This window comes from Bidens hawaiensis, unplaced genomic scaffold (assembly GCF_021521415.1).
Source record: "Bidens hawaiensis isolate Kalapana, Puna unplaced genomic scaffold, B.hawaiensis_p1.1 tig00003058_1, whole genome shotgun sequence".
NCBI classification, from domain to species: Eukaryota; Viridiplantae; Streptophyta; class Magnoliopsida; order Asterales; family Asteraceae; genus Bidens; species Bidens hawaiensis.
In genome coordinates, this window is record NW_027491165.1 from 632,610 (window position 1) to 660,186 (window position 27,577).

Genomic DNA, 27,577 nt, shown 5'->3' on the forward strand with positions numbered 1-27,577 from the left:
GTTTATCACGACATTAAAAATAGGCATAAAAGGCGAGTTACCAATTCAAGGACCCTACATTGATGTACTCATTATGCAACTTTGATCCATTCACACAGTACTACCTCTTTGGTTTCTTTCTTTTGTGTTTCATAGTTCTCTATAATTGAATGAAGTTGATTGTACAAATCCATATTCTCTTTCATCAATAAAGTATATACTAGAGTGTATTGTTAGTTGGGGTCTATAATCATTATGAACACCTTAATTTCAATAGCAGTAACATGTTCATGTTGTTATCTTCCTAAAATCAAATAGCTTATTTATGTTAAAAAAATATTTGCAGGTATACTTTCAAAACCCTAAGAAGGGCCACTACGCAGACCAAGTCAAAGTCTTGTAAACCAAAAGATACGTTATTGAAAAGTCTTCACTATGCTACTATATTAGTGAGAATTATAGTTATGGACCACAAACAATTAAAAGTAGGATATTTTGCATAATAATACATGAAACTAGAAGTTTTAGGCTTGTTAGTCAAAAGCTTATCTTACATTTAGAAATAGAACTAGGCCACAAACGAATAGCCATGATGTGTTGTAACATCCAGAAATTTCTAAGAATAAATAATTAATATATTATTTATTTAAGATGGAAAAATTTACTTGAGTTAATAGAAAAATAGTAAAATTATAAAGATGGAAGGATAAGTAGGCTAATTAGATGTAATTAATTATGGACCAAAAAGGAAAGATGAGCCTAAGGTCCATGGGCTTAAGGGAGTATAAATACCACTTAAAACCCTAATCCTTTCCATTTTCATACATCTTCACACCATAGCCTACACCATCAAAACACACACTTAACCCAGTTCCCGTTTTTAAGAAAACCACCCACAAAGACACAAAGATTCCCGGAGGTCTAGCCGTCGGATCGTTCTCAAATTTTAACTGAGTGTTCATGGTATATAAATGAAGATTTCCACCGATTAGATATTCGATCAGAGGTAGGGAAGTCCAATTTTTATAAGCAAAACCATAGCAGCTCAAAAGTGAAGATTCCGGAAACTGTTCAGCTGTTCCGGCGACTGTAGGTGCGGTTTCTGGCAAAGGTGTTCTGACGGGTTTGTAGATCGGGACGAGATGGTTCCGTGGCCGCTTGAATCACTCAAATCGGAGTTCATTTGATATGGTTTTGAGCATCTCGAGTGATTTCAAACAAAAACCTCAAAGGTACCTTTTTGTTAAAAATGTTTACTTTTCATAAACGGATTTACATGAAAATTGGTAGAATATTAGATCGGGTCTAGACAAATCGTAAAGTTGCAAACTTGAAGATTAAAATGGACTTAACGAACTCATGGTTATGAACGACTCGTTTAAATAAACCATAGATCTAGTTTTAAACATTTTAGCCATAAAGGTTCAAGCTTTATGCTAGAAAAGGGTCGAGTCTTGTTGATGGGTTGATAACGAATGTAAAACGGTGAAAACGGTGGTGAAACAAGCGAGATCTCGCTTTTCCGGCGAGATCCCGTTATTCCGGCAATGGCGGCGCCGGAGAATGTGGTACGAAGTTTAGATCTTGTCAGGATATGTTCTGACCTAACCCTAGTTCGTTAGCGGGAACGTAACAAACCAACCTTAATTCGTTAACGGAGACATAACGAATTAGCAAGTAATTCGTTATGACCTTTCGTTAAGCTGAAATAACAAACTAGAGGTAATTCGTTAAATTGATTCGTTAACAGAAGCTTAACGAACTAATCTCAATTCGTTATGTTAATTCATTAAGGAAGGAATGACGAACTAAACCCAGTTCGTTAAGGGTTCATTTCGTTAAAGACCATTTCGTTACAAGGTCCAATTCGTGCAAGGACCAGTTCGTTATAACAGTCAGTTCGTTATAATGAATGAGTTCATTCGTTAAGAAACCCATTCGTTAAGGGCTGGATAACGAACTAGAAGATTGACAGAATTACAGAAGTGGTCCCTGGACTTAGAAAAGAATGATATAAATACATAATAGCCCTTCGACTTGATAAATGGTGAAAGATACCTTTAAAGGTTAGCAAGTAACGATTAACTAACCGGTAATGATTCATTGAAGTAAAACCAGCTTAGATGTGTAAGATTAATTAAGTAGCAATGAGAATGGCTAGAGTAGTGTTTAACATCTCAACTATTAAATAGTTAGTCGCGCACAGCTCAAGAGAGGAATAACCAGTAGCAGAAGAAGTAACCGAGTTCAGGTGAGTTTCTAGCCCTATTTCCTTGTTATGTTTTCGGGGCTGTGTGCATACTCGATGTGATTAGTTAATACACTTACCTTAAGTGGTAAGTGTATGCTATATATGATATTTGTAATATATATGAATGATTACTTGTTGGTACGTGAACGATCTTCGGATATTGGACGTACTGTCAGGTTATAAATAAAGGTATGAATGCTATATATAATGTATGATGGATATATGTATGATATGAATGAATGCTTGACGGTACGTGAAAGATCTTCGGATATTGCATGTACCGCCAGGTGATAGTTTGAAGACATGATTGTTATATATGATGTGTAAATAATGTATGTATGTATGGAAGTTATAATTATGAATACATAGAAAAGTATGGTATGGTTGTATGGAAGAAAAGGGTGACCGGACCTTAATAATATCCGAGGATCTAGGGTGACCGGACCCTAATAATATCCGAGGATCGAGGGTGACCGGACCCTAATAATATCTGAGGATCGAGGGTACCGGACCCTAACAATATCCGAAGTATGTAGGACGTAATGCTCTTTATAATGTAAGGTTAGTTACGTGTGTATTGTGTATGTTAAAGAAAGAAGGCACGAAAGAATGAAAGTATGTGTATGGCAGCACGATGAACATGTTAAGTATGTAATACGTGTCTTTGGATACGTATATAAGTAAGTATGTGAATGTATTGTATGTTGCTTGATTAACTAGAACTCACTCAGCGTAGCTGACTTTTAGTATGCACATAGGTATATACGTTTATTGAGCTGGCATGAGGATGACACATGGCATGGATTGAACGTCTGGCATCTGAAGATGGAAGAAATGATGTTTTGAATACGATGTTCTATGTTATGGTTTTAAGGAAATGATTAAATGTTTTGTAACGAATGATCGAAGTTAATGTTTACGCGAATGTTTTAAATAACTCTGATATTTAGAACTATGTTTATGAGTAAATCCAAACACCAAATGTAGGGCACCGGGATCGGGGCCTTACATGTGTATATATAGATTGTCGCAAAGTATGAATATCTTTAGCCATTAGAAACATACAATTAAAGAGAATGAGCAAATCTATTTTGCTTTTCTTTTTCCTTTTCTTCATCTCCTCTACTTCATTCTCTGTCCCTTTTGCCAATACCACTCACAGATGCTCTGTTCAACAGTCCCTTGCCTTGCTTCAGTTTAAACATAACCTTTCCTCCATAAATTTGCCAATAGATGTTACTGTGTATTCCCCGTGTGAAAATTGGCGTGGTTCTGGTTATAGTCCAAAAATGATTAACTGGAACACAACTACAGATTGCTGTGATTGGAATGGGGTTACTTGTGATCACTCAACTAGTAACGTTATCGGTCTTGACCTGAGTTGTGGCATGGTGCAAGGTATTATCCACCCTAACACCTCTCTTTTTAAGCTCCCACGTCTACAAAGACTCAACCTTGCTTACAATGATTTTATTGGCTCCTGAAGAAACACAGATCTACTCCCTTTAACGGGTCTTAGATCCAATGAGTCAAGAGGGTAGGATACGGTTAACTGCCAATACGATATGAACTCAATTCCCAAAGTCCAGTGACGTGAACCAACAAAACAGACATCGTGAGCTCGTTACGGGAATGACAAGAGGAGGGGTCTTCCTATAACCACACTTCGGCGTGAGAATAAGTACAATTCTGATAAAGATAATGCACTTAAGTAAATAGTAAGAGTACTGTGTCAGTGGATGAATACCTCATGAAGATTGAGAGGGTATTTATAGCCGAAGGGTGTGGGAAGGTGATTGGGCCAGCTGTCCCTTTAGAAGATGCTCTCGTAACCACCCGGACGCGTATCCTCATATGATAGGTTCAATTTATACGTTGCATGTTCATGTATAACAACCTGGACATGTGCCTTCATAGGATAGGATGATCGATAACCCTGGCCATGTGCACGGTTATAACGGCCTTGCCAGGTGTCCTTCGTTGGTTGGTCGAGAGATCAGGTATTGCTCAAGAAAGCATCTTGGTAGATCTTCTAGAATGTTATTGGTTAATGACAGCTGTCCCGGGGTATTATCCCATGGTCATTTACGCGGACGGGTACTCCGTCTTGCGGATGAATTCTGAGGGTGCCAGGATGCTTCCGCATGCCTTGTGAGGGTGCTTCTTCCTAAAATAACTATGCGGGTGATCCTTATGTCCCGCGGGTGCCTTATGAGGGACCTCTGATTGGCCCGCGGGTAATACTATAGGGTATTTGGGTCTTTTCGGTACCCTCCCTCTATAATTCCTCCAAGTCCAGTGTTTCTTCCGCGTGAAGTACTTTATGCGGGTGAAATTTTGGACTTAATGCGTATTTGGGGATTTTTTATTCTTCAAGTTGGTGAGAAATATCTTTTGTTGCTGTGGATAATCATGAAAAAGGAAGAATTAACCATTCGCAGGCGCGTGTGCAGGTGATGAGACGTGTATGACAGCTGTTACTGTACCCGACTGTATAACTTTTTCCCTTTTTCGAATTGATAGCGTGACGTGACGCTTGTCTATTGGGTGATATTTTCTCTTTCCACTGTTCATATCCCATCGCATTAATTGCGATGGGTATAAATAGGGGAAGTTATCTTTTCTTCGAAGTTTTATCGCCTTTGCATTCCGATTATCATCTTGCCTTTTCTTTCTGAACTTCTGACTTACCCCTTGATTTTTCATATAACCTTTTACTGCTTTACCAGATCTTACTACAATGACGACTGTTTAGTCCGAGATTGATGAAGTAAAATTTCAATGTGACCAGGATGACTATCCGAAATTCCTCGATATATATGGTATTCCACCAGAATGGGAACCGGAATTTCCTTCTCCTGGTTCCATTGCTAGTTTTCCCCCTCCCGACAAGATGGCTATATATTCTGACTTCTTTATCTACGGAAACTTCTGTTTTCCTGCTACGAAGTTTTTTATGAGAATATTGGGTGCTTTTGGGATACATTTGTCTCAGTTGCATCCTAGTGACGTCATGCGAATTCGTCATTATGATATCGTGTGTATGGCTCATGAGATGGTGCCCAGTCTTGACCGGTTCGTTGCTTTTTATTGAATGGTCAACCGGAACGGGTGGTTTACCTGTCAAGTGATAGCTGACAGGAGGATCGGTCAAGAGGTCGAGGGACGCTCTAAGGATTGGAAGAACAAGTTCTTCTGGATTTTTGAGGATATGATACCAGATTCTATGGTACGCCGTCCGGTTAATGAGGCAACATTGTCCCAGCTGTTCACGAGGGACAGGACTGGTTTCGAAACCTGACTTCCTCGCCGACTCCGATGCGGGCACTTCCTGAGGAAGCCCTCGTATGGGCAGGCATGAGCCGTCCATGGCCATCTGTTTACTTGGAACCTGTTTTTATCGGGATGGATGAACGTAAGTTGTCTTCCTTTTATTATTGTAAGAGAATTATGCAACTAACTTTGGTGTTTCACTTTCTAGGTCCAGACCCTATGTTGAATGCTCTGTTTGATGACAGAGGTCATGTGACGAAGAGTATCCGTAACGCGAAGGATACGCCTATCCTTGAGAAAACTGCGAAATATTCCCTTTTTCGGTCAAGGTGTGTGCCGAACCCGTAGTCTCGGACGCCACCTTTCAAACAGGTGCGTATGTTCTAAATCCTCCTCCTCTTAGTGTGCTTACTTCTGACGTGGTAATCGTCATTCTGTAGTCGAGTGACGATTCCTCGACCCAAGAAGAAGAAAGCTCTGATGATGCTTCTGAAATTTCATCTGTCTCACACCTGTTGGCAGAGCTAGCACAGAAGAGGTCTTTCGGGTCCTTTCAGGCGAGTGATGCACTAAGAAACACCGGACACGTCGTCTAAGAAGCCACAATCCAGCCTTGCGGATCGTTTGAAGACAGTAACTGGTATGTGTTTTGTTTTTTAATTCTTACTGCTTCGAGACATGTTTTGAATGTGATTCTCTTGTGTAGATCCATCTATAGCTGGGGACGATGTTTCTGAGAAATTGCCAACGCCGACTCCTGCAGCCGAAAAACTATCGTCCCCTCCTCCAGAGAAGGAAATAGAAGATAAACCTTCTACCCCTCCTACTTAAGCGAATGTGGAGGGGGCTAATTATCTTCAATCTGGAGCAGATGACTCCTTAGATTATTTGTTTCAATCTGGGAACGCCGCTGGTTTCCAGACCGATAATCCTGAAGTCACCGCAAAAGGATTCAGGATTCATGAATCTCCTTCCCGATCTACTCCTCAATTTTTTTCTACCTCCTCCCCTTAACTATGGGTGCATGGGGAGGTTTCCAATTTGGACCATCTGTCCATGAGGTTGGAGGAGGTTCAACGCAGGGTGCCCCGCAACAATCCTCTTCGATCCCTGTTTTCCTTGAAGCTTCAAGTTCTCAATATTACGAGGGGGCAAATCTAGGAGAGGATTATGATCTGTTTGTCCCTCCTTGGGACATTGTCAATGGGTCTAGGTTTTATGACCCCGAAACTTGTATGAGTTTTGTTAAACACTGCATGCCGCCCGCCGAAATGGCGCACCAGCGTGAACGTTCCCGCCATGACCTCCATACAGACTTATCTATTTCCTTGGCTAACAGTTTGACCTGTAGCCAGGAAATTCTTCACGAGTTGCGTACTATGGGTGGGAAACTAGGTGAAGCTTCCCGAGCCGTTGAGGCTACGAAGAAAGAAGCTGAGGAGCATCGTAAAGCAGCGATTGCAACGAGGTGGAAGCAAACCGACGCCGAGGCTGCCCTTAAAATAGAAAAAGATCGAAGTTCTGCTGCTGCTCAAAAGTGGAAGGAAGCCTGCGAAAGGAAAAATGCCGTACTTGAGGCTGCCCGAGCTGATACTCAAAAGAAGAAGGATGAGTTGGTGAGAACACAAGAAGAAGTGGCCCGCCAAGGCAGCCGAATTCAGGAGCTCGAGGCTGAGTTGAAATTGCAGAAGGATCAATCTGAACTTAAAGACAAGACTGCTGCTGAAATGCAGTATGCTTATGACTCCTTGCTGCAATCTCACTCAGAAGCAGAGACTCGCGTCTCCAACGAATTACAAGAGCTTCGGAGCATGCTGAGCGGGACCGACAATGGTTCCTCAATCGAGGGCTTGACTCTGTGAGTTTCCGTCATATGTTGTTTATTATGTTCTTCATATTTATGATGCTAATACATTCCTCTTATCCTCTTGTCAGGTCATCCGCCATGTTAAGGGGAGCTCGGAGCTGACATACTGTTTTGTGAACTTAATGACCGCTTCCTCTGAAGCTGGCCGCATGAAAGGCTTCAATGAAGGGATGGAATATGCTCGATCTGGTAAAACCTTTGAGAACCATCCACTTCATGGCCTTGATGTGAAACAAGAATATGACGTGCGGGTTAAGGAGTATGACGACTTGGTCTTTCCACTACAAAATATGCTTCCGGAGTTTGCCTCCGCTGATGATGGCGTGAAGCAACTGCGGATCTATCTGAATGACGAGTCTGAAGATGCCTCATCTGAGGACGCTTCTCCAAATGCTCCGGAAGATATGCCAGCCCCTAACCCATAGAATAGGTCTAAATTTTAGGGCTTGTAATTGTTTTCCATTTTTTGTAACCGTCTTGTGCTTATTATTGGAAAGAACTTCTTGCCTTCTTAATTTGATATCTACTTGTAAGATAATATCTTTACAAGATATTTTTGAATTTGAAACTGTGCAAATTGGATGATTTTGATGACGTGGCGGAGAGAGAAACCTCAAAGGGTAACTGACAAGATGTGTATGACACTTCTTGACAGCCTGTTTACGCTTTTTCGAATCTCCCGCCTGACGTGTCAATCATCCAACGGTCCGCGTTCTCTCTTTCTTTTGTCAATCCATCAGTCGCATTTATTGCGATGAGTATAAATAAGTCATTTATGATCTTCCATTCGTTCTTATCGCTTTCCAATTTTCTCTTTTATTAACCACAAATCTGAAACTTCCAAATATTAAAAATTTCTCATATACATTTGTCTCATGGCTGCTGAGAAGAGAACACTCCGGCGATTCACGAAGTTGTCGTGAATCTGAAGAAGAAGGATTATGAAGATGTCGTTAATGTATACGGTTTAGCACCGGAATGGCATCCGGAACGTCCGGCAGGCGGTTCCATTGCTACTAACCCTCCGGAGGGAAAGTTGGCCGTATATACAGATTTTTTCACGACGGGGAACTTCCGGTTGCCCATAACAAAGTTTATGAGGGACATCTTAATTTCCTATGGCCTTCATTTGTCTCAGATTCATCCTTTAGGGATGCTCCGAGTTTGACACTTTGAGTTCTGCTGCCAAGCTCACGTTATCGAGCCTACAGTTTCCCGGTTTGCCGTGTTCTATAAGTTAACGAACTGTGACGGATGGTATGGTTGGTCCACAACCAAGAAAGGTCTTATTGGTACTGAGTGGTACCGTAGCCTTTACGAGTGGAAACCCAAGTTCTTCTGGGTTCGGGAGGGTGTCATTCCTTTCACAATGAGTCACCGCAAGGCTAATGACACCTCCCCCACTGTCACTGCTACCACCAAGATAAATCTTCCGTGGTATACCACACTGACCAAGCCGCCCACGCCACCGCGGTTGATTTACGAGGGGGCGTTGGTACACGTGAAAATGAGCCGCCTGTGGCCTTTTCCTGATTTGGAACCATACTTTGAAAACTCTGATAAGAGTAAGTTTTTATTTTGTTCTTCCGCGATTTTACTTTATCCTCTTGACACTTTTTATTTACAGGTGAAGGTTCTATTCTTTCCACCCTTTTAGACAAGGTGGGAGGAATGATGGTGCGCATGCCCATTCTTCCGCGCGAACTACCGTTTCTTGAACGCACATGGTTCAACCTTTTGTTTTCCACCCGCCGCGCAGAGCCTGTTGTTTCCGAGGCTATGTTCGCGAAAGGTGAGAAGATCATCCCTGAAGGTGAGGGTATTCTAAAACCTCAACCTCTTACTGCTATAACTTCTAGCAGGGTGATAGTTCTTCTATCTTTTAGTGAAGAATCATCACCCCGTGATGGAGGAACATTTATTGGTATTACTGAATCTACAAACGTCCTGTCCTCGTCTATAGGTTTAACCCGCAAGTTGGGTTCAAAGGCAACATCACCAGACAGCTGAGGGTGAACCTCAGGCCGCTGGTTTAGGTGTTTCTAAGGTAGCGGTAAACGGAAAGCTCAATCCACCAAGGATGGTCCGTCTAAGAAATCGAAGAAGTCTAAACCTGCTACTTTGGAAGCACGCTTCACCAGCTTGCGTCTGAAGATATTTCACTGGGTAAGTCCAAGGCTTTTCATTCTTACTTATCATTGCAGACTGAATACATGTCTGATATATTATTGGCATTTTTCAGTAGCCTTGAAAGATTTTTCTAAAGATATTTCAGGTTTGAAGAGTTCTACTGTACCAATAATTCCAACTCCACCGTCCTCCCCGCCGAACACGGCTCAGGATCCTATCGTGTCGACGGACACTTATCCACTTAAGGAGAAGGAAATTGGTGAATCTGACACCCTCCGTATGTCTCCAACCTTCAATGTTCATCATTTCCGAGACCACGGTGGTGTCAGCACATTTCCTTATGGGGGCAGACTTCCCAGTCTCCTCGTGAGGAGAGTGCTGCTCCGCATCGTCCTCATTGGACTTTGCGTGAAGATTCGACATTCAATGATGTGGATCTTTGTTTTGAATATCTGTGGGAAAGTCTTCCCCCCCACCCCGCATAAAAGGAACGACAGCGTCACCGTATTTGCCAGGAGTTGTTGAACTCAAACTCGTATCATCTGGCGAATACTATCTCCACTAATCAGGAGATATGCCAAGATTGGCTAGCGATGAATGAAGAATGGGATGACCTGGAGCTCAACTTGCTTTATGCCAAGAAAGAAGCCCTCGGGGCTCTGACTGAAGCTAAAGAGAATTATCAAGCGTTTGAGGATGAGAGAACTAATCGTCTTGCTGCTGAGGAGGCCAAGAATGTCCTCCAAAAGTAGTTGGACGATCAAGCTGTGCTAATAAAAACCCTCCAAGCTGAGTCAGCAGCCAAGGACAAGCGTTTAGCATACCTTGCTTCTAAAATCCAAAACCAAGCCTTGAAATGTGCTGGTCATAAGATGGAACTCGTCCGAGCCAAGGCGGACAAGAAGTGGCTTCTGGCGGAAGCAATTCCCAAGGTACTTTGTCTTATTTTCTATAAGTAATTAAATTACTCATAATTACTTATATTTAATTATTTCAACAGGCTATCACTGATGTCCGGGATAGTGACGAGCTTGGGAATTGTGTCGCCATTCTTTTGAAGGCGTCCAAGCAAGCTGGCCGTCAGATGGGCTTCGAGGAAGGTTACAGATTCGCCTCAGAGGGCAAACTTCCGGAAGAGTACATCCTGTACAGCCAAGATACTGCTGCCATACTTATTCAGAAGACAGAAACTTTTGATTCTTTAAAGTTTTCTCTTGCGGAGCAGATATCCGAGCTTTCGGACGAGGAAGACAGCATAGACAAGCTGAAGGACCTCCTTGGACTTGCTGAGGAGGATGAAGAAGATCGGATAACACTAATGTGGAAGGCGAAGATGCCGCCCCATAAATGTAAATGATCTTGTATTCTTCTGTTTTTTGTAATCTCTTTTGATCAGTAAATAAGAAGTTTATTTCCTCCGGTACACTTTGTCTTATGTGTTATAATATAAGTGCTTTGCCGGATCTTCGTTTTTGTCAATAAAAGATTACAAAATTAATGACATAACATGAGACTATAAAGTTTCCATAGATCGGGCATAAGCCATAATACAAAAATTGAAATTACATAACTTCAGCTAGTCTATTCGGGCGCGCAGGCCAAAGTAAAAAACAGACGAAACAGTTATATGTAGCACTTTTTTAACTGCGTCACATTCCAAGTTCGAGGGATCTCAGTCCCATCCAACTTCTCTAACTTGTAAGCACCATTAGATAAAACTTGTTTTATCTTATAAGGGCCTTCCCAAGTTGGGGCCAGCTTGCCCGGAGGCTCCTGGCCGAAGCCTTGTTATTGCGGAAGACAAAGTCTCCCGCATCGAAATCACATTTCTGTACCCGCGAGTTATAATACTTCTGAAGCTGTCTCTTATAATTGTGCTCGCGGATCGATGCTAGTTCTCTTCTTTCCTCAAGTAGGTAGAGATTCACCCGGAGTTCGTGATCATTATCATCAATCAACATAACTCTTGCGGATGGATTCCCGATTTCAGCTGGGATCATGGCCTCAGTGACATAGGTTAAGCTAAACGGCGTCTCGGAATTGCTAGAATTCCTTTGGGTGCAAAAGGCCCAAAGTACATGAGGCAATTCGTCCACCCAGCCCATCCGCTTAGTTCCTAACCTTGCCTTAATCCCTTCTTTGATAGTTCGGTTGGTTCTTTCGACCTAACCATTTGCTTGTGGATGAGCTACAGATGCGAAATTTTGAATGACTTGAAGTTCTTTCAACCATTCCTGTAATCCGCTATCAGCAAATTGGGTCCCATTGTCACTTACCAGTTCTTGCGGAAGACCAAACCGGCAAATGATGAATTCCCAAAGGAATTTCTTAACGCTTGACGCTGTTATCGATGCAACCGGTTTGGCTTCCACCATTTGGTGAAGTAATCAATGGCCACTATCAAGAATTTGACTCATCCAGGGGCTTCTGGGAATGGTCCCATAATATCAATAGCCCATTTCTGGAACGGCCAGGCAGATGTTATCGGGATCAACTCGCTTTTTGGACGTAGGGTATTGGGAGCATGATGCTGGCAAGAATCACACTTCCTGATTTCTTGCACAGCGTCTAGGTGCATCCCAGGCCAATAATACCCGGCGTTAGGGCTGGCAATTTATACATGAGACATGAATACACGACACGTACCTACACAACTTTAACAGGTAACAGGTAAGACCTTAACAGGTTTCGTGTACTAAACAAGTAGACACGAAATTACCTGTTAATTTTCGTGTCTAAACAAGTATAATACCTGTTTACCTGTTAGGTACCTGTTAATACCTGGATATTTATAAAATTAAATAAATATAATATATATATATATATATATATATATATATAACTTATATTATATCCCATTATCCATTTATCCCTAACCCTAATTCATTCTTAGTTTCTTACAGCCGTCTGTCTCTCAAGTCTCAACATCCATCCTCCCTCTCAAGCCGGCCATCACCCGAAATCCATCGCTGGCCTTTCCTCTCACGCTGGCCATCACCCGTCGTGGCCATACTCTCTCTAGCCTCTACCCTTCGACTTTGATATTTTATTTTAAGACTTTTATGAACTTTCGTCGACTTTTGTTTTGCTAAAAGGTTGTCAAATATGTGTTTCTAAACAGCTATTATCGTGTACTATCGTGTATTATCGTGTACACCAGGTATTAACATGTTCGTGTTCGTGTTTGGGTTACAGGTACACGATAAGTTTTCGTGTCGTGTACAGGTATACCCATTTCGTGTTCGTGTCTTATCGTGTTCATGTCTTATCGTGCACGGGTATGCACGATATGCCAGCCGTACCCGGCGTTCATGAGTTTTGCAACCGTCATCCTCGGACCCGTGTGTAAGCCACAAATTCCTTCGTGAACTTCTCGGATTAAGTAGTTTGTGTCTTCCGCATCTACACACCGTAACAGCGGACCGATGAATGATCTCCGGTATAACACGCCATCGTTTAATTGGTATTTAAGGCCTTGTGCTTAATTTTGCGGGCCTCAGCTTTTTCCGCTGGGAGGACTCCGGATGATAAGTAAGCCCTGATCGGTGTCATCCATGATTCGACGCCCGTTTGAATTACCAGAACTTGACTTTGTGGAATGGACTGGTGGTCCAAGAATTCAACGCGAATATCTATAGCAAAGTGCTCGAAATTTGTCGAAGCTAGTTTTCTAAGAGCATCCGCGGACTTGTTCTCACTGCTTTTGATGTGAATAACATTGAAGGAAGAGAATTGACGGATTAAGTTCTTTGCTTGCGAGAGATAAGAAGCTATAACATCATTTTTTGCTTCATACGTTCCACTAATCTGCCCCGCAATTAGCATGGAATCCACACGTGCCTCCAAATATTTCACCCCAAGCTTTTTAGCTATCCGCAGGCCTACCAGAAAGGCTTCATATTCCGCCTCATTGTTGGTGTTTTTAAAGTCTAATTTTATGGCGTATGTGAATTCATGTCCCTCGGGATTAACTAGCGTGAGGCCTGCACCAGATCCTTCGCTGCTTGAAGCTCCGTCCCTGAACAATGACCAAACTTGTCCTTGTTCCGGGGGTGCTTGGGGTTGTTGTTCAATCAAACACTCTTTCTCTTTGTGTTGCGGAACTTCGATAACGAAGTCCGCAAGCACTTGTCCCTTGATTGCTGGTCTGGGCTTATATTCGATCACATATTCACCCAACTCGATGGCCCACTTTGCCAGTCGTCTAGACAATTCCCGTTTACTCAACACATTCTTGAGTTTGTACCTGGTCAGAACATTTATGGGATGTCCCTGAAAATATCTGCAGAGCCGTCGGGCTGCATAGACCAGTGCTAAGACATGTTTTTCTAACATCGAGTATCTGGTCTCCGAGTCTGACAACGTCCTACTGACATAGTAAATTAGGGTTTGGACATTTTTCTATCTGTCAGTAGCACAGCCCCGATGGCAATATCAGAAGCAGATAAATACAGTGTCAAAGGCTCGCCCGCATATGGTGCTGTCAGAGTAGGCAACTCCATTAAGCATTTCTTAACCTCTAAGAATGCTTGTTCAGCCTCAACGGTCCACTTGAAATGTGCCTTTTTGAGGCAATTTCTAAGTGTTGACACGAATGGGTAAGACTTGGCCGCGTGATTTGCTAAAAAACTATTTAGTGCCATAAGTCTTCCATTAAATGTCTGAACTTCTTTGAGGGATGGAGCTATAGCGTCTACCTTGAGGTCAATCTCAGGAAGTGGGTAACAATCCTTTGGGCAAGCTTTATTTTGATCTTTGAAATCGATGCACAACCGCCATGTTCCGTTGCTCTTTGGAACGATGGCCGGATTAGCCACCCACGTTTGATACTTGATTTCCTAGATTATCCTGGCGTGAAGAAGATCTTGCACTTGTTCATTCATAGCTTTCGTTTGTTCTGGGCCCATCTTTCGCTTTTTGTGTTCCGCAATACTCCGCGGGACTCCGGTCATATCCGCGGGTTTCCAAGCGAAGATGTCCATATTTTTGGTTAATAGTTATTTCAAAAAGGTCCTCATTATTTCTGAAATAGTGGGTCCAATTGTGACTGTTTGATCAGGGAATTTCTTGTTCAAAACCCATTTCTCTGGTTCGGTCTTCCGGGCTTGTTTTGGGACCTTGCTAGGTCTCGAACTCTCAGTTGCAAAGCAATGTTGGTTGACATAAATTATTGCCACACTGGTGCGAGTTGGAAGTCCTACTGCACCGTTGGCTGTAGACGGGTGAGCATTGAAGTCACCGATTACCTCTTGTCCCATAATGATGTCATGTTTAGAAGTTGCTGGTAAGACCAAAAATTCAACTTCCTCAGTTTTTGAATGGATTCCGTCACTCAGTGTAACCGGAAAAGATATTACGCCCCTTGGGTGCATTACTTCACCACCAAAACCAGACACGTGTGCATGAATTGGTTGTAATCGCTCTTTATCGTCCTCATCAAGTTGTTCGAAGCACTGTTCGTACATAATGTCAGATGTACTGCTAGTGTCGAAGAACACATACTGTAACCGGTAATGACCAAAAAAAGCAGTAATTATCAACAGATTCTTGTTACAAGGTCCTCCTTTAATTCGAGGAAAAATTACAGGCTTGTTTTTCCATTCCTCATCTAAATATTCCTTTCTTTTTCCCCCAACCCAATGTCCAGCCTGAATCATGTGAACGTTCAAGTCTTTAACTTGCCTTTTGGCTGTGCCCTGGTTATCCCTTGTGGGAGGCTTTCCAGTCCCTGGTCGTGCGCCTTTGACCAAGTGCTCAAGTTTACCATTCTTAACAGCTGCTTCAATTTCATTTTTGAGGGCCACGCATTCGTTCGTGTTATGTCCGATATCATTATGATACGAGCAGTGTTTTTTATTATTGATAAATGACTTCCTCGGTAATGGTTGGGGTTTTCGGAATGTCAAATTCTCCGTCGTGAGAATTTCTGAGGGTGTTTTCGTCAGTGGAGTTCAATTGTTGGGGGACCGTTCTGAGAAATTATGCTTACTCTTATTGCCAATCAAGGATCTTGCGTCGAATTGCTTTGGCGGTTCTGAGGTTGGTTGCAACCTCGACCAAATTGTTCCTTTAGCTTGTCTATTTGGTCTCGGAGTTTGAAACTCGACCTTTGGTAATTGCTTTTGACTACTGGAACCCAAAGTTTTTCAGTTCTTGCAAATAACTTGGCTACCTTCATGATTTCGTCTCAAGACTCGGGTATTCCGTCTCTTCCTGTGAGAGTGCGGATCAAAGCATCACTATGAACGTTCTTGTGGAATGCTCCTCTCAACATATCCTCGCTAACCCCACCAATGTTAAGGCTCTCGTTATTAAAACGAGTAATGAAGTCTTCGATAGACTCATTATTTCGCCTTGTAACATCCAATATTTTCGAGAGATCGCGGGTATGTTTCTTTTGTTGACTGAAATGCTGAGAAAATTTTGCTACAAAATCATTCCAACTTATAATCTGTCCGCCTGGTAACTTTTCGAACCATTCCCGCGTAGCTCCCGTGAATTTTAATGCGAACATGTGGCACCAATATGGAAGAGTCCAACCACTGACTCCTCCTACTGCCACAAATCTTAGCAAATGATCGATGGGATCTGTCATTCCATTATATGTTCCAACGGATGTTGGGATATTTGCCTTTATTGGAATTGGAGCTGTCGCTATACTTGAAATAAACTTTGACTTCTCCGCAAAGGATTCTGGACGATATGGTTTAGAAAAATCATGTTCAGCATTACTGTAATATTCCGCATGACGGACAACTGGTCGCGGATAACTAGCCCCTCCATGTGAAGGGAGTCGACTATCTCCGCTGTAATAACTGCCTTCAGGGTGATACGTTGAGTCGTATCCATCTAGGTCGTCCTCATAAGATGGTACCCGCATGTCTATGCGAGGACGAGGACGCAACCTTCGGATCTCGCACAAATTTTGCTCCATTGGCTGACTATATTGAATGTGACTTCCCCTTATGGGAGGAGAAATAGATCTCCTGGGAGAATCGTCGTACATCAGGGTACGACCATGGAAATGTTCGTTTCGCACCCTACGTTCATACTCAGCCTTCAAATTATCTTGTTGAATACGAAGACATTCGTCCGGAGACAAAAGTCCTTCGGATATGGAGCTATGCTGACGAGCTCTTCTTGGATTAGAGTCACCGGAATCTTCTTCCAAACCTAACTCCGAATGAGTTCGGTGGGCATCCCTCATAATTCGTTCCAGATCTCCCAGATTGGAACCTCCTGGGGCTGTAACATGCCCCAGATCAGTATAAGTAGGACCAGTTGATGTAATAACATTTCCTGTGTCTACCGGAGTAGCACCTACTAATGGAGTGAAATGTCCCCGAGTCGTTGAACCACCTAAAGTAAAACTTCCAGGGTTTACGTCATCGGTTTGTGCAGTAGGGGTCGTGATTCGAGCAAAAACAGATGTTGCTCCTTCACGTGTTTCTGGATTGAAATCACGTGAAGACTGCACCTGGTTCTCCGCCAGCCCTTTAGGTAACTAATTCATATCGTAAAACCAACGGAAAAATTGTTGTTCTAACGAAAATATGGATGGCGCCAATGAAGAAACACGGATCTACTCCCCTTAACGGGTCTTTGATCCAATGAGTCAACAGGGTAGGATACGGTTACCTGCCAATACGATATGAACTCAATTCCCAAAGTCCAGTGACGTGAACCTGCAAAACATGCATCGTGAGCTCGTTATGGGAAGGAAAAGAGGAGGGGTCTTCCCGTAACCACACTTCGGCGTGAGAATAAGTACAATTCTGATGAAGATAATGCACTTAAGTAAATAGTAAGAGTACTGTGTCAGTGGATGAATACCTCATGAAGATTGAGAGGGTATTTATAGCCGAAAGGTGTGGGAAGGTGATTGGGCCAGCTGTCCCTTTAGAAGATGCTCTAGTAACCACCCGGACACGTGTCCTCATATGATAGGTTCAATTTATACGTTGCATGTGCATGTATAACAACCTGGACACGTGTCTTCATAGGATAGGATGATCGATAACCCTGGCCATGTGCACGGTTATAATGGCCTTGCCAGGTGTCCTTCGTTGGTTGGTCGAGAGATCAGGTATTGCTCAAGAAAGCATCTTGGTAAATCTTCTAGAATGTTATTGGTTAATGACAGCTGTCCCGGGGTATTATCCCATGGTCATTTACGCGGACGGGTACTCCGTCTTGCGGATGACTTCTGAGGGTGCCAGGATGCTTCCGCATGCCTTGTGAGGGTGCTTCTTCCTCAAATAACTATGCGGGTGATCCTTATGTCCCGCGGGTAATACTTAAGGGTATTTGGGTCTTTTCAGTACCCTACCGCTATAGCTCCCAACTTCCGCCTGACATAGGTCGGGTTTCCAATAGTCTCACACATCTAAACATCTCCTCTTGTAGGTTTACGGGTCAAGTTCCCGCAGATATTTCACACCTTAAAAAATTGGTGTCCCTTGATCTATCTTGGAATGGGAATGATAATGGGATTTATCTTAATTTAAGACATCATGTTTTCATCAATCTGCTTCAAAATTTAACTGTTATGGAACAACTTTCGCTTGAACTTCTTAGTATCTCTTCAGTTTTTCCTAATAATCTTAACATATCTTCTTCTTTAAAAATGTTAAATCTGGGCTCCACTAGATTACAAGGAAACCTGCCTCACAACATATTCAATTTTCAATCCTTGGAAAAACTTGACTTATCAGAAAACAGTTTCACAGGACATATCCCTTTAGAGATCACACTTCTTTTTAAACTGGTTTCACTTTCTCTCTCTTAAAATGAGAATTTGGTGATTCAACCTTATATTTTCAGTATACTCCTTAAAAATTCTACATTTTTGAGAGAGCTTCAGCTTAACAGAGTTAATATAGGTTTTGTTTTAACCACTTATCTTAATATATCTTCTTTTCTATGATCACTTTGGCTTAGCTCCACCAGCTTGCCAGGGAAGTTACCTGATAACATCTTAAGTCTTAAATATCTGGAAGAACTTGCTTATCAGGGAACAATAATATATCTGGTCCACTTCCCAAGGTTAACACAAGCACTAACGCCCCTCTCACATGGTTACATTTGTCAGTGACAAACTTATCAGGAGAGATACCCACTTCAATCGGCCATCTCAACTCTTTAACTCACTTGGATCTGTCCTTCACAAACTTATCAGGAGAGATACCCATTTCAGTTGGCAATCTCAACTCTTTAACTGAATTGTATTTCTCAGATTGTGGTTTGAATGGGTCCCTTCCCAAATCCATAGGTAACCTTAGATACCTTGAATCTCTATATTTATCATCTAACAAGCTTTCTGCAACATTGCCTTCTTCATTGTTTATCTTCCTTCATTGGAATATATCCACCTTTCTAATAACATGTTCGAAGGAAATATGCCAATCGAGTTGTTTTCTTTTCAATCTTTAATACATTTATCCCTTGCTAACAATCAATTAAGCGGCCAGATTGATGTTCTTGAAAATGGCCCCATCCTACAAACGTTTCAACGACTTACCAACCTCACTTACCTAGACCTTTCATATAATAATTTTAGAGGTGAATGGGAGTTGGATACATTGTTATCAAACCTCACAAACCTTGAAACACTCATTTTGTCATACAGTGGTATATCCGTTACCACCAATAATGCTAATCATTATGTCAATCCTAATTTTCGGTCCCTAAGTTTGGCCTGTTGCAGCCTAAAGGTGTTTCCAGTGTCCTTTCGAGCCATGACAACTCTTAGTTACTTAGACTTGTCTAGCAATGATATACATGAGCACATTCCTGATTGGGTAGGGGAAATGGGAGGAAATCATTTGGTAGTTTTGGATCTTTCAAATAACTCGATAACCAGCATGATTCCAAATGTGTACCGGGATTGGAGTGGATTAGAGGGGTTTATTTTGAAAGGAAATCGGTTAGAAGGAAAGGTGCCAACTTCTTTAAACAAATGTAAAAAATTGAGTGTAATTGATTTGGGAAACAACCACTTAAATGACACATTCCCTTGCTGGTATGGAGATCTTGCCAACTTAGAGGTTCTCGTCCTCAAATCAAACACTTTTCATGGTGGCATTGTAACATCTTCCTTTGTTAATTTACCATTTCCAAGTCTGCGAGTTCTTGACTTGTCTCATAATGGGTTTGAAAGCAAACTCCTTACGAAATATTTTCAAAATTTCAATGCCATGAAGAATGTGGTAAAAATGAACACAGGACAAGAATATTTATACATATGTGGCAAGTATTACTCTATCACTTGTGTGATGAAAGGAGTGGATCAAAATTTTCCGCGACTTTCGGTTGAGTACACTATTGTTGATCTATCAAATAATAAATTTCAAGGGGAGATTCCAAATATCATGGGAAGTTTGAACTCTTTGATAGTGCTCAACTTGGCGAACAACAGTCTAACAGGTCGAATCCCACAAACTCTTGGAAATATATTAGAAATTGAATCGTTAGACCTGTCATGGAACCAACTCGCAGGAGATCCCACAAACCCTTACTAGGTTGACGTTTCTTGGGTTTTTAAATCTGTCACAAAACGATCTCATGGGCCGCATTCCGCAAGGAAAGCAGTTCAACACAATTGAAGGGAATTCATTTGGAGGGAATCCAAAACTATGTGGGCTTCTATTGCCAAAAAAGTGTAGTGAACGTATGCAGGGACCACAACTTGAGGGTGATGGAGATGGAGATGAAGAGAAGAGTGGATTTACATGGAAAGTGGTGATGATGGGATACAAATGTGGAACCTTACTTGGATTTGTGTTGGGATATCTAATGTTATTAACTGGAAGACCCAGATGGTTCAATGCAATTGCTGATGCACCGGAGCATATGATCTTGAAGAGGCAAACTAAAAGAAGATAATAAAATGGTACGTGTTTCACATGTTTATCTAATTTATAAAATTATACAAACTGGCTTACCCTGTTTTCTTTTTATAAAATGATTCGGATGCAGGTCTGTAGGTTAATGCTGGACCCTTTTCTAAAATTCTTCTTTGTCTGAATTATGTTGTATTTTGGGTTATAACATGTCTCAACTATTACACTCCATAGTCAAATATCCCTTACTATATTTACGATGTCAGTTAAGTAAAAAGTAAAATTAGACCCACATTAAATCAAATGCTATTTTAGAGCAACTTGAAGAAAATTGTGGTTATATTAATTAGCGATGAGCAGATTATACCTGGTATCAAAAACATACCGGTATGTACCCACTTTCGGTACCAGTGAACCGTGTCGTATAGAGTCATTTTTAGTACCAATTCAGTACGTACCCACTTTTTGAGGTTTTCAGAGTCAGGTACTTTCGACTCGTACGAGTATTTTGGTTTGATTTACCATCGAGTACCAATACCTTGGTTTGATTTACCATCGAGTACCAATACCATACCAAGCACTTTCGGTAACGGTACCTATTTTTGGCGATTTTCAGGATCGGTATTTTGGGTTCCTGTAACAAACTCATCTAGGTTATACTAATGTGGAGCAAGCGAACCAATATGTTGATAAAGACAATGAATAATTTATTTTACGGGTGTAACGAGCTCGATCTCCTCAAGTTCGGCTCATTTATTATTTATTAACTTGGTATTCACAGCCGTCAGCGTTGCGGCGCAATAACTACACAAAAAGAAACCGTCATGAACTTTGGTAACATTAGGACAATAATATAATAGCTTAATTTATACAATATTTAAAGTATACAAATTACAAATAATAAAAAGATATAAATTAAAAACACACGTTGAAAAATACGTAACATAGCGCGCTGCTTTTTGTCTTTTGGAGCCCATTACCTGACCACTCGTATTTGTATTGTTTCGGGCTTTTGACGTTTCTTATATGTTGACAAACCAAAACATAAAGAACCTAAATGTTGTTGTCAAAAAAACATGGAGTACACATTAGCTCATAACATATGATGACTTGTTAATCCATTCCAAGAACAGGCCCATCTTCTGTTTATTTTATTAGCGTTTAAATAATGATTAGTTAGTTAGTTTGGGTTACAAGACTTTAGTATTAAAGCCCATCTGTATGTAATTTATTTATTTGGATATAACCTTGGTTTATTAGGGCAAAAATAGAGGTAGCAAAGGAACGGTGACGTACAACGGGTTTTTTTTTTCATAACCGTCGCTGTTTAACAGACGCGTTTGTTCCTTGATTGCCCTCTCCCTCTATATAAACCAATATCCAAATCTCTTGTAAGTAACATCTCAGTTTAATCAATATATATTGTTGTTATTATTTTCTTCTTCCTCAATCTCATTCAATATTGTAATTATTGTTGCCGTGAAACATAAGAATGAAACCACAATCAAAGTACAGACATAAATGAACGATCCATGGGATGCCACTGTCTAACAACACATACATAACAAAAGAAACACCATACACAGAAGCATAACCAAAACTATAAATAATAAATAACTCATGCTTACTATTAAATAATAAAAAAAATACATATTTTGATAATTCAAAAAGAAGAACCTAAAAATGGTTCATTAATTTTTTTTAAAAGAAAGTCTTAATAAAAATAGTAACATTAGGTGAAAGTAAAATACATTATTTGATAAATTAAAAGACACATGGCATACAAATTTTGTAAATTTCCATCAAACACATGTGCGCAGAACTACGAAACAAGCCTCTAGATTAGACTGCAAATGTACTAAAAGTAAACTATATAGGATTAATGTATGCTGCAACAAACTTGGTAGTAATCTGTTGCAATAATCATAACAGTTTACTAAAGGCAAATCCACAAATACTTGCAAGCCAATGCACATAAACATGTAACAAAATGTAAGGCCCGTTACCGGTACCCTACTTTTGGGTGTTGGATTTACTTATAAACACAGTTCTAAATATCAGAGTTAATTAAAAATTTCGTGGAATAACATAAAACATCAACATTCATTACAAACATTCATAACTTGTCTTTAAAACATAACTTAAACATGTCTTATAGTTCAAACATGACAAATAGATCTTCAGATGCCAGCTTCTTTATTCTTCCGTCATGTGTCCCTGCTCAAGCCAGGTGTCTCATTCTACTCACATGCGTGTATACTAAAAGTCAGCTACGCTGAGTGAGTTCTAGTTAATCACATATCATACCATACGTACACTTACCTTCATTTATGCATCCGAAGATACATAATAATTACTTTACTATTTTAATTTCATTACATAACTTCATACATACATACATACATACATACATACATACATACTTTATTACTTTTATACTATATTTTTACTGTCCATTCTATCTCAGATATTATTAGGGTCTGATCCCTTCATTTTCTATCTCAGATATTATTAGGGTTTGATCCCTCTTTCCTTTGTCTATCTCAGATATTATCAGGGTCTGATCCCTTTCTTGTCTATCTCAGATATTATTAGGGTCTGATCCCTCTTTACTTCTCTATCTCAGATATTATTATGGTCTGATCCCTTACTTTTTCATCTTCGTACATTATGTCTTTACATACCCGTAACATACATATACATTCTTTAATCATTCATACATATTCATATGTTGTACATATATCTATCATACACATTCATCTACTATATACATACCTCCCTTGTCAATACGTGCAATATCTGAAGATCGTTCACGTACCGACAAGCTTTCGTTCACATTCAAGATATACATAATTAACATATAAATCATACATGGCATATACTTACCATTTAAGGTAAGTGTATTAACTATCACATCGAGTATGCACACAGCCCCGAAAACATAACAAGGAAATGGGGCTAGAAAGTCACCTGGATCATGTTTCTTTCTCCGTTAACCGTTATCCCTTTCTTTAATTAAGCTCTGCTAACTGTATATAAGGTACATGTATCAATATTTTCCCTATTGTATTAGAGTACTTTTACTTAACTTAATAGGTTTTCGTTTCTTTTAACGTTCTAGTATTTTATCTTCCAAAGTCTTTGCAATGCATACCCTCAAATGTATAAACGTATACATGTACGGGTCACCATGTATCAGGGTCTCAATATACCCGATTCTGAATGTAAGCGAACTTACATGTATGCGAACATACGTCAGGCGAACATATAGGTAAGCGAACATACGTCAGGCGAACTTAGACACGGCGAAGTTTTCAGTAGGCGAACTTGTATGCACACGAACTTAACGAGAGCGAACTTAAAGTGGCGAACTTGCTCAGTAGCGATACCACAGCGAACTTATGCACAAGCGAAGTTACTGGTCTGCTGTACGTGGGTTCGTTTCATTGCACATTTCACAACCTTAATACATATATTATGATTTAGCCTTAGCCCTAAACGTTCCCTTGACCGTTTGCAATCTAAACTTGACCCGTTTGTAACATAAAGCACGAACCTTTATGGTGAACGTTAGAGAATAGATTTAGGGTTTCCTTTAAACGAGCCGTTCTATCTTCGGGTTCGTTACATTCATTTTATCATCAAGTTTACAACTTTAATACTCGTTTATACCAGATCTACTCTAGGTTTAAGTTTCGAGACTAAACACTTATCAAAATGTAAACTTTAAGATCAAGAACATACCTTAACGTGCTCGTTTGGTCTCGCTTGGCTTGATTATGAACTCTAGATCTTGTATTTATCTTGTATAATAAGGATCTAATCACTAACTAGTGTTCGTTTGACCTCGTTCCTCTCCTCTTGCTTGCTGCCGAATATGGTGGTGTAGGTGTGTGTTTTGAGTGTGTAGGCAAATATGGAAAGATGGAATGAGGATTAGGGTTGTAGGATGGTTTAAGGAGGTATTTATATCCCTTAAAGCCCATGGACCTAAGGCCCATTACCCTTTAATCCACTTTAATTAATCCAATTCCATGACCCTTTCTTTATTTAATACTAATTAATAATTTAACACCTGACAACTTAACACAACTTTCTTTATTCAAGATATTAATATTTAGGATGTTACACAAAACGTGAGCCTTGAATTCCTATAGGCCGCAAATTACAGAGGCTAAAGCATTCATCTAAGCATTTCATCGAACAATTTATAGTCATAGTAAAAAAATAGAATTAACTAACAACTATAGACTTCGATCAGTAAGAACGCTCAAATTCAAGTAGCTCTTCGGCGGTGATATGTTTCTGGGTTTCAGGTGGATCGAAACTGATGTGGGCCCAAGTGTTGAAGACCAGGAAATTATGTTTTTGGAGGCCCAAGATCGCGCTACAAAAGGTGGCCCACGAAAACGGGCATAACTTGGCCCACGAAGCTCCGTTTCAGGCCATTACGAGTCAAATCAAAGCTTGAGACAAGGAGAACGTTGTGGTGGCCTCTGTCCGAAGCCTAAAAACGCCTTCTAAATAAAGTTATGGGCCTTTTTATGTTTTTCAGCACTTTTTATGTTTTTGTTTTTGGGTTTGTGTTTGTGTTTGCTCCATGGCCTTTTTTAGGCCCATTTCGTATTAGAACCTTTATTTATATGATGGTTATGTAATTTGGAGAGAAAGACTTCAATTTGATAATAATTATTTTTTCTCTTCACTTTCCCTGACCTTTGGGTGGGATTTTGGGGTTTTGGAAGTTCATCATGGGTATTCGCTGAATCGACACGATCTTCATTTTTGTTTTACCGCTGCATCATAAACGCTAATAAGATATTGCAAGTTCACCAAATGAAATAATAAAGACTAAAATCCATCAAGCAGGTAGTCCAACAAAATGAAGCATGATGTCAATGAACAGTGAAAAGAAATTTCCAAATTTAAGAGCATTCACATCCAATAGCCTACCTTAAAATTCAAAATTACAACGTTGTCAATGTCAAAAACCAATCCAAACATGAATAAAACAAAGTTTAATGTTTAACCTAAACGAATGTTCACCCAGAGAAAGTTACAACAAGATTAGCCTTGCCTCATCTTGATTTTAGCTTCTTGATTTGTGTCCTCCATCAACACGCGCAACCGCCAAAACAGCCAAAGGCTGCTGCTATTTCTGACCTAACTTCGCTCGCTGCCAAATCTGTCTCCCCCTATGATTTGCTTTCTTTCATCTTTTTATTCCTTAACCTTTGTGAGCCCAAAACAAATGTTATGACCCATTTAGCCACTTAAACTCCAAAGCCCACTTAATTAACAATATTTCTATTTCTCCCTATACGTTTGAATTGTTGACAAGTCTTTTTCTTCTCCACCCCCCCACACACACCCACCCACCCACCCACATAAAACTCTCGCATACTCCAATTACGAAGTCCAAGCTCTTTTAATTTCTTCTCCAACCCCCCTCCCCACCCCCCACACAAACCCACACCCACCCACACCCACATAAAACTCTAGCATAGAAATATTATGTAAGTACCAACTCTCCTTGCTAAAAGAGAGTATTGTGTGTGGCCACTTAAACTCAAAAGCCCACTTAATTAACAATATTTCTATTTCTCCCTATACGTTTGAATTGTTGACAAGTCTTTTTCTTCTCCAACCCCCCACCCCCCCCCCCCCCACCCCACACACACACCCCCATCCACACACCCCCACATAAAACTCTCGCATACTCCAATTATGAAGTCCAAGCTCTTTTAATTTCTCTTTTTCTTCACGAGTTAGCTAGCTGCAAAATCATAATATCTGTTGAAACGTCTTTTAATTCTCATATAAAAAGCCATGTTTTATTATGAAATTTCATAAGCTAGTATCTACAACAAAAACAGGTATTTGTTACGGCCAAATTTGTAGCAAATCCGCAGCTAACAGGTTGTTTGCTACGGATTTTCTATGAATTAGGTCCGTAGGTACAAGTCCCGTAGCTAACTTATTTGCTATGGATTTGCTATGAAATCCAAAGTTTGCTACGATTTTAGCTACCAAAAGAGAGGTCATTATTTTAGCTACATTAGCCACGGATTTTGCTACAGAATTGCTGGCTACGGATTTTTAGCTACGAATTGTTAGGTAGGAATTTTGCTACGATTTTTTAACTGCATAATTTTGCTATGGATTTTTAGTTACGGAGTTTGCTACCAAGTTTCAGCTACAACTTTAGCTACGAATTTCATCTAGAACTCTGCTATGGTTTTAGCTATTGAAATTTGTTATGGTTTTTACTATGAAATTTAGCTACAAAGTTTAGTTGTTTTTTTCTATAAATGTAGCTACAAATATTTGCAAATTTCGCTACAGATTGTATACAGTTTTGATTACATATTTAGCTATACATTTTGTGTATTTTATTAAAATATTTCATGTTTTTATTTTATTTTTTACTTTTAACATGTAAACATTATATTCAAAATTTATAAAATATCAAAACAAAGTAAAATATCCAAACCAAAAAAGTAAAATTGTCACACCCCAAAACACGGCCTAGGAGTATGACGACTATGTTGGTACCACATTTGTAAATAAATCAGAGTTACGTTAATATAGCGGAAGTCTTATAAAACTTGTGGATTAAAGATGTAAATATTTACAATACAAAAGTAGGGATTATAAAAGATTCCCGAACTAGTTCAAAAGATTACTTGTTTTACATTACAAAACCACCACCATTTATATATTAAAGTTTTGACAAAATATCCGAGCCATCGGATTTAAATATAGCACTTCGACACATCCAATCGCTAATCTTGTTCACCTGCACAATGTAAATAAAATACGTCAGCAACGAATGCTAGTGAATACGCTGACGTAAAAAATATTTTCTTTTACTTTATTACCCCTCGAGACTACGCCTGCCTCAGCCCAACATGGCTTAGGAATAACAAAGTTAAAACAACACATTCATAAACTCGAGTCTCTACTCTAGGTCACCTCAGCAAACACCGCAGCGTTCGACTTAGTTAAGTATCCGTAAATATACACAAAGGTCGTACTCCCTGCAGGAGAGCGTCCTACGACCAAGGGTGGTGCGGTGTGCCCACCGCGTAGTACCACCTATGTAAGGATCCAGACACACGTATACCACAGCCTGAGGGCTAGGTTTATACTCTTATTTATAATGGTTTTAGGAACACATAGTTCCTTGTAAACAATTTTCATATAATATATTTGACTTATTTGAAAAACATGTTT

The 27,577-nt window shown here is 40.2% G+C and overlaps 2 protein-coding genes across 2 annotated transcripts; both read left to right on the forward strand.

Annotated features, from left to right (window-relative positions):
- The first annotated feature begins 18,883 nt into the window (after positions 1-18,883).
- LOC143622172 (receptor-like protein Cf-9 homolog) lies at positions 18,884-20,020 on the forward strand. Its single transcript, XM_077093385.1, has one exon. It carries the CDS (start codon positions 18,884-18,886, stop codon positions 20,018-20,020), a length of 1,137 nt encoding a protein of 378 aa, XP_076949500.1.
- A 43-nt stretch (positions 20,021-20,063) lies between these two features.
- LOC143622173 (receptor-like protein 9DC3) lies at positions 20,064-20,384 on the forward strand. Its single transcript, XM_077093386.1, has one exon. The coding sequence runs from the start codon at positions 20,064-20,066 to the stop codon at positions 20,382-20,384; it is 321 nt and encodes a 106-aa protein (XP_076949501.1).
- Positions 20,385-27,577: the final 7,193 nt, after the last annotated feature.

Excerpts from the sequence above, each read along its gene's own strand:
- LOC143622172 (XM_077093385.1), top strand. The coding sequence starts at position 18,884 with ATGTTCGAAGGAAATATGCCAATCGAGTTGTTTTCTTTTCAATCTTTA.
- LOC143622173 (XM_077093386.1), top strand. The coding sequence starts at position 20,064 with ATGGGCCGCATTCCGCAAGGAAAGCAGTTCAACACAATTGAAGGGAAT.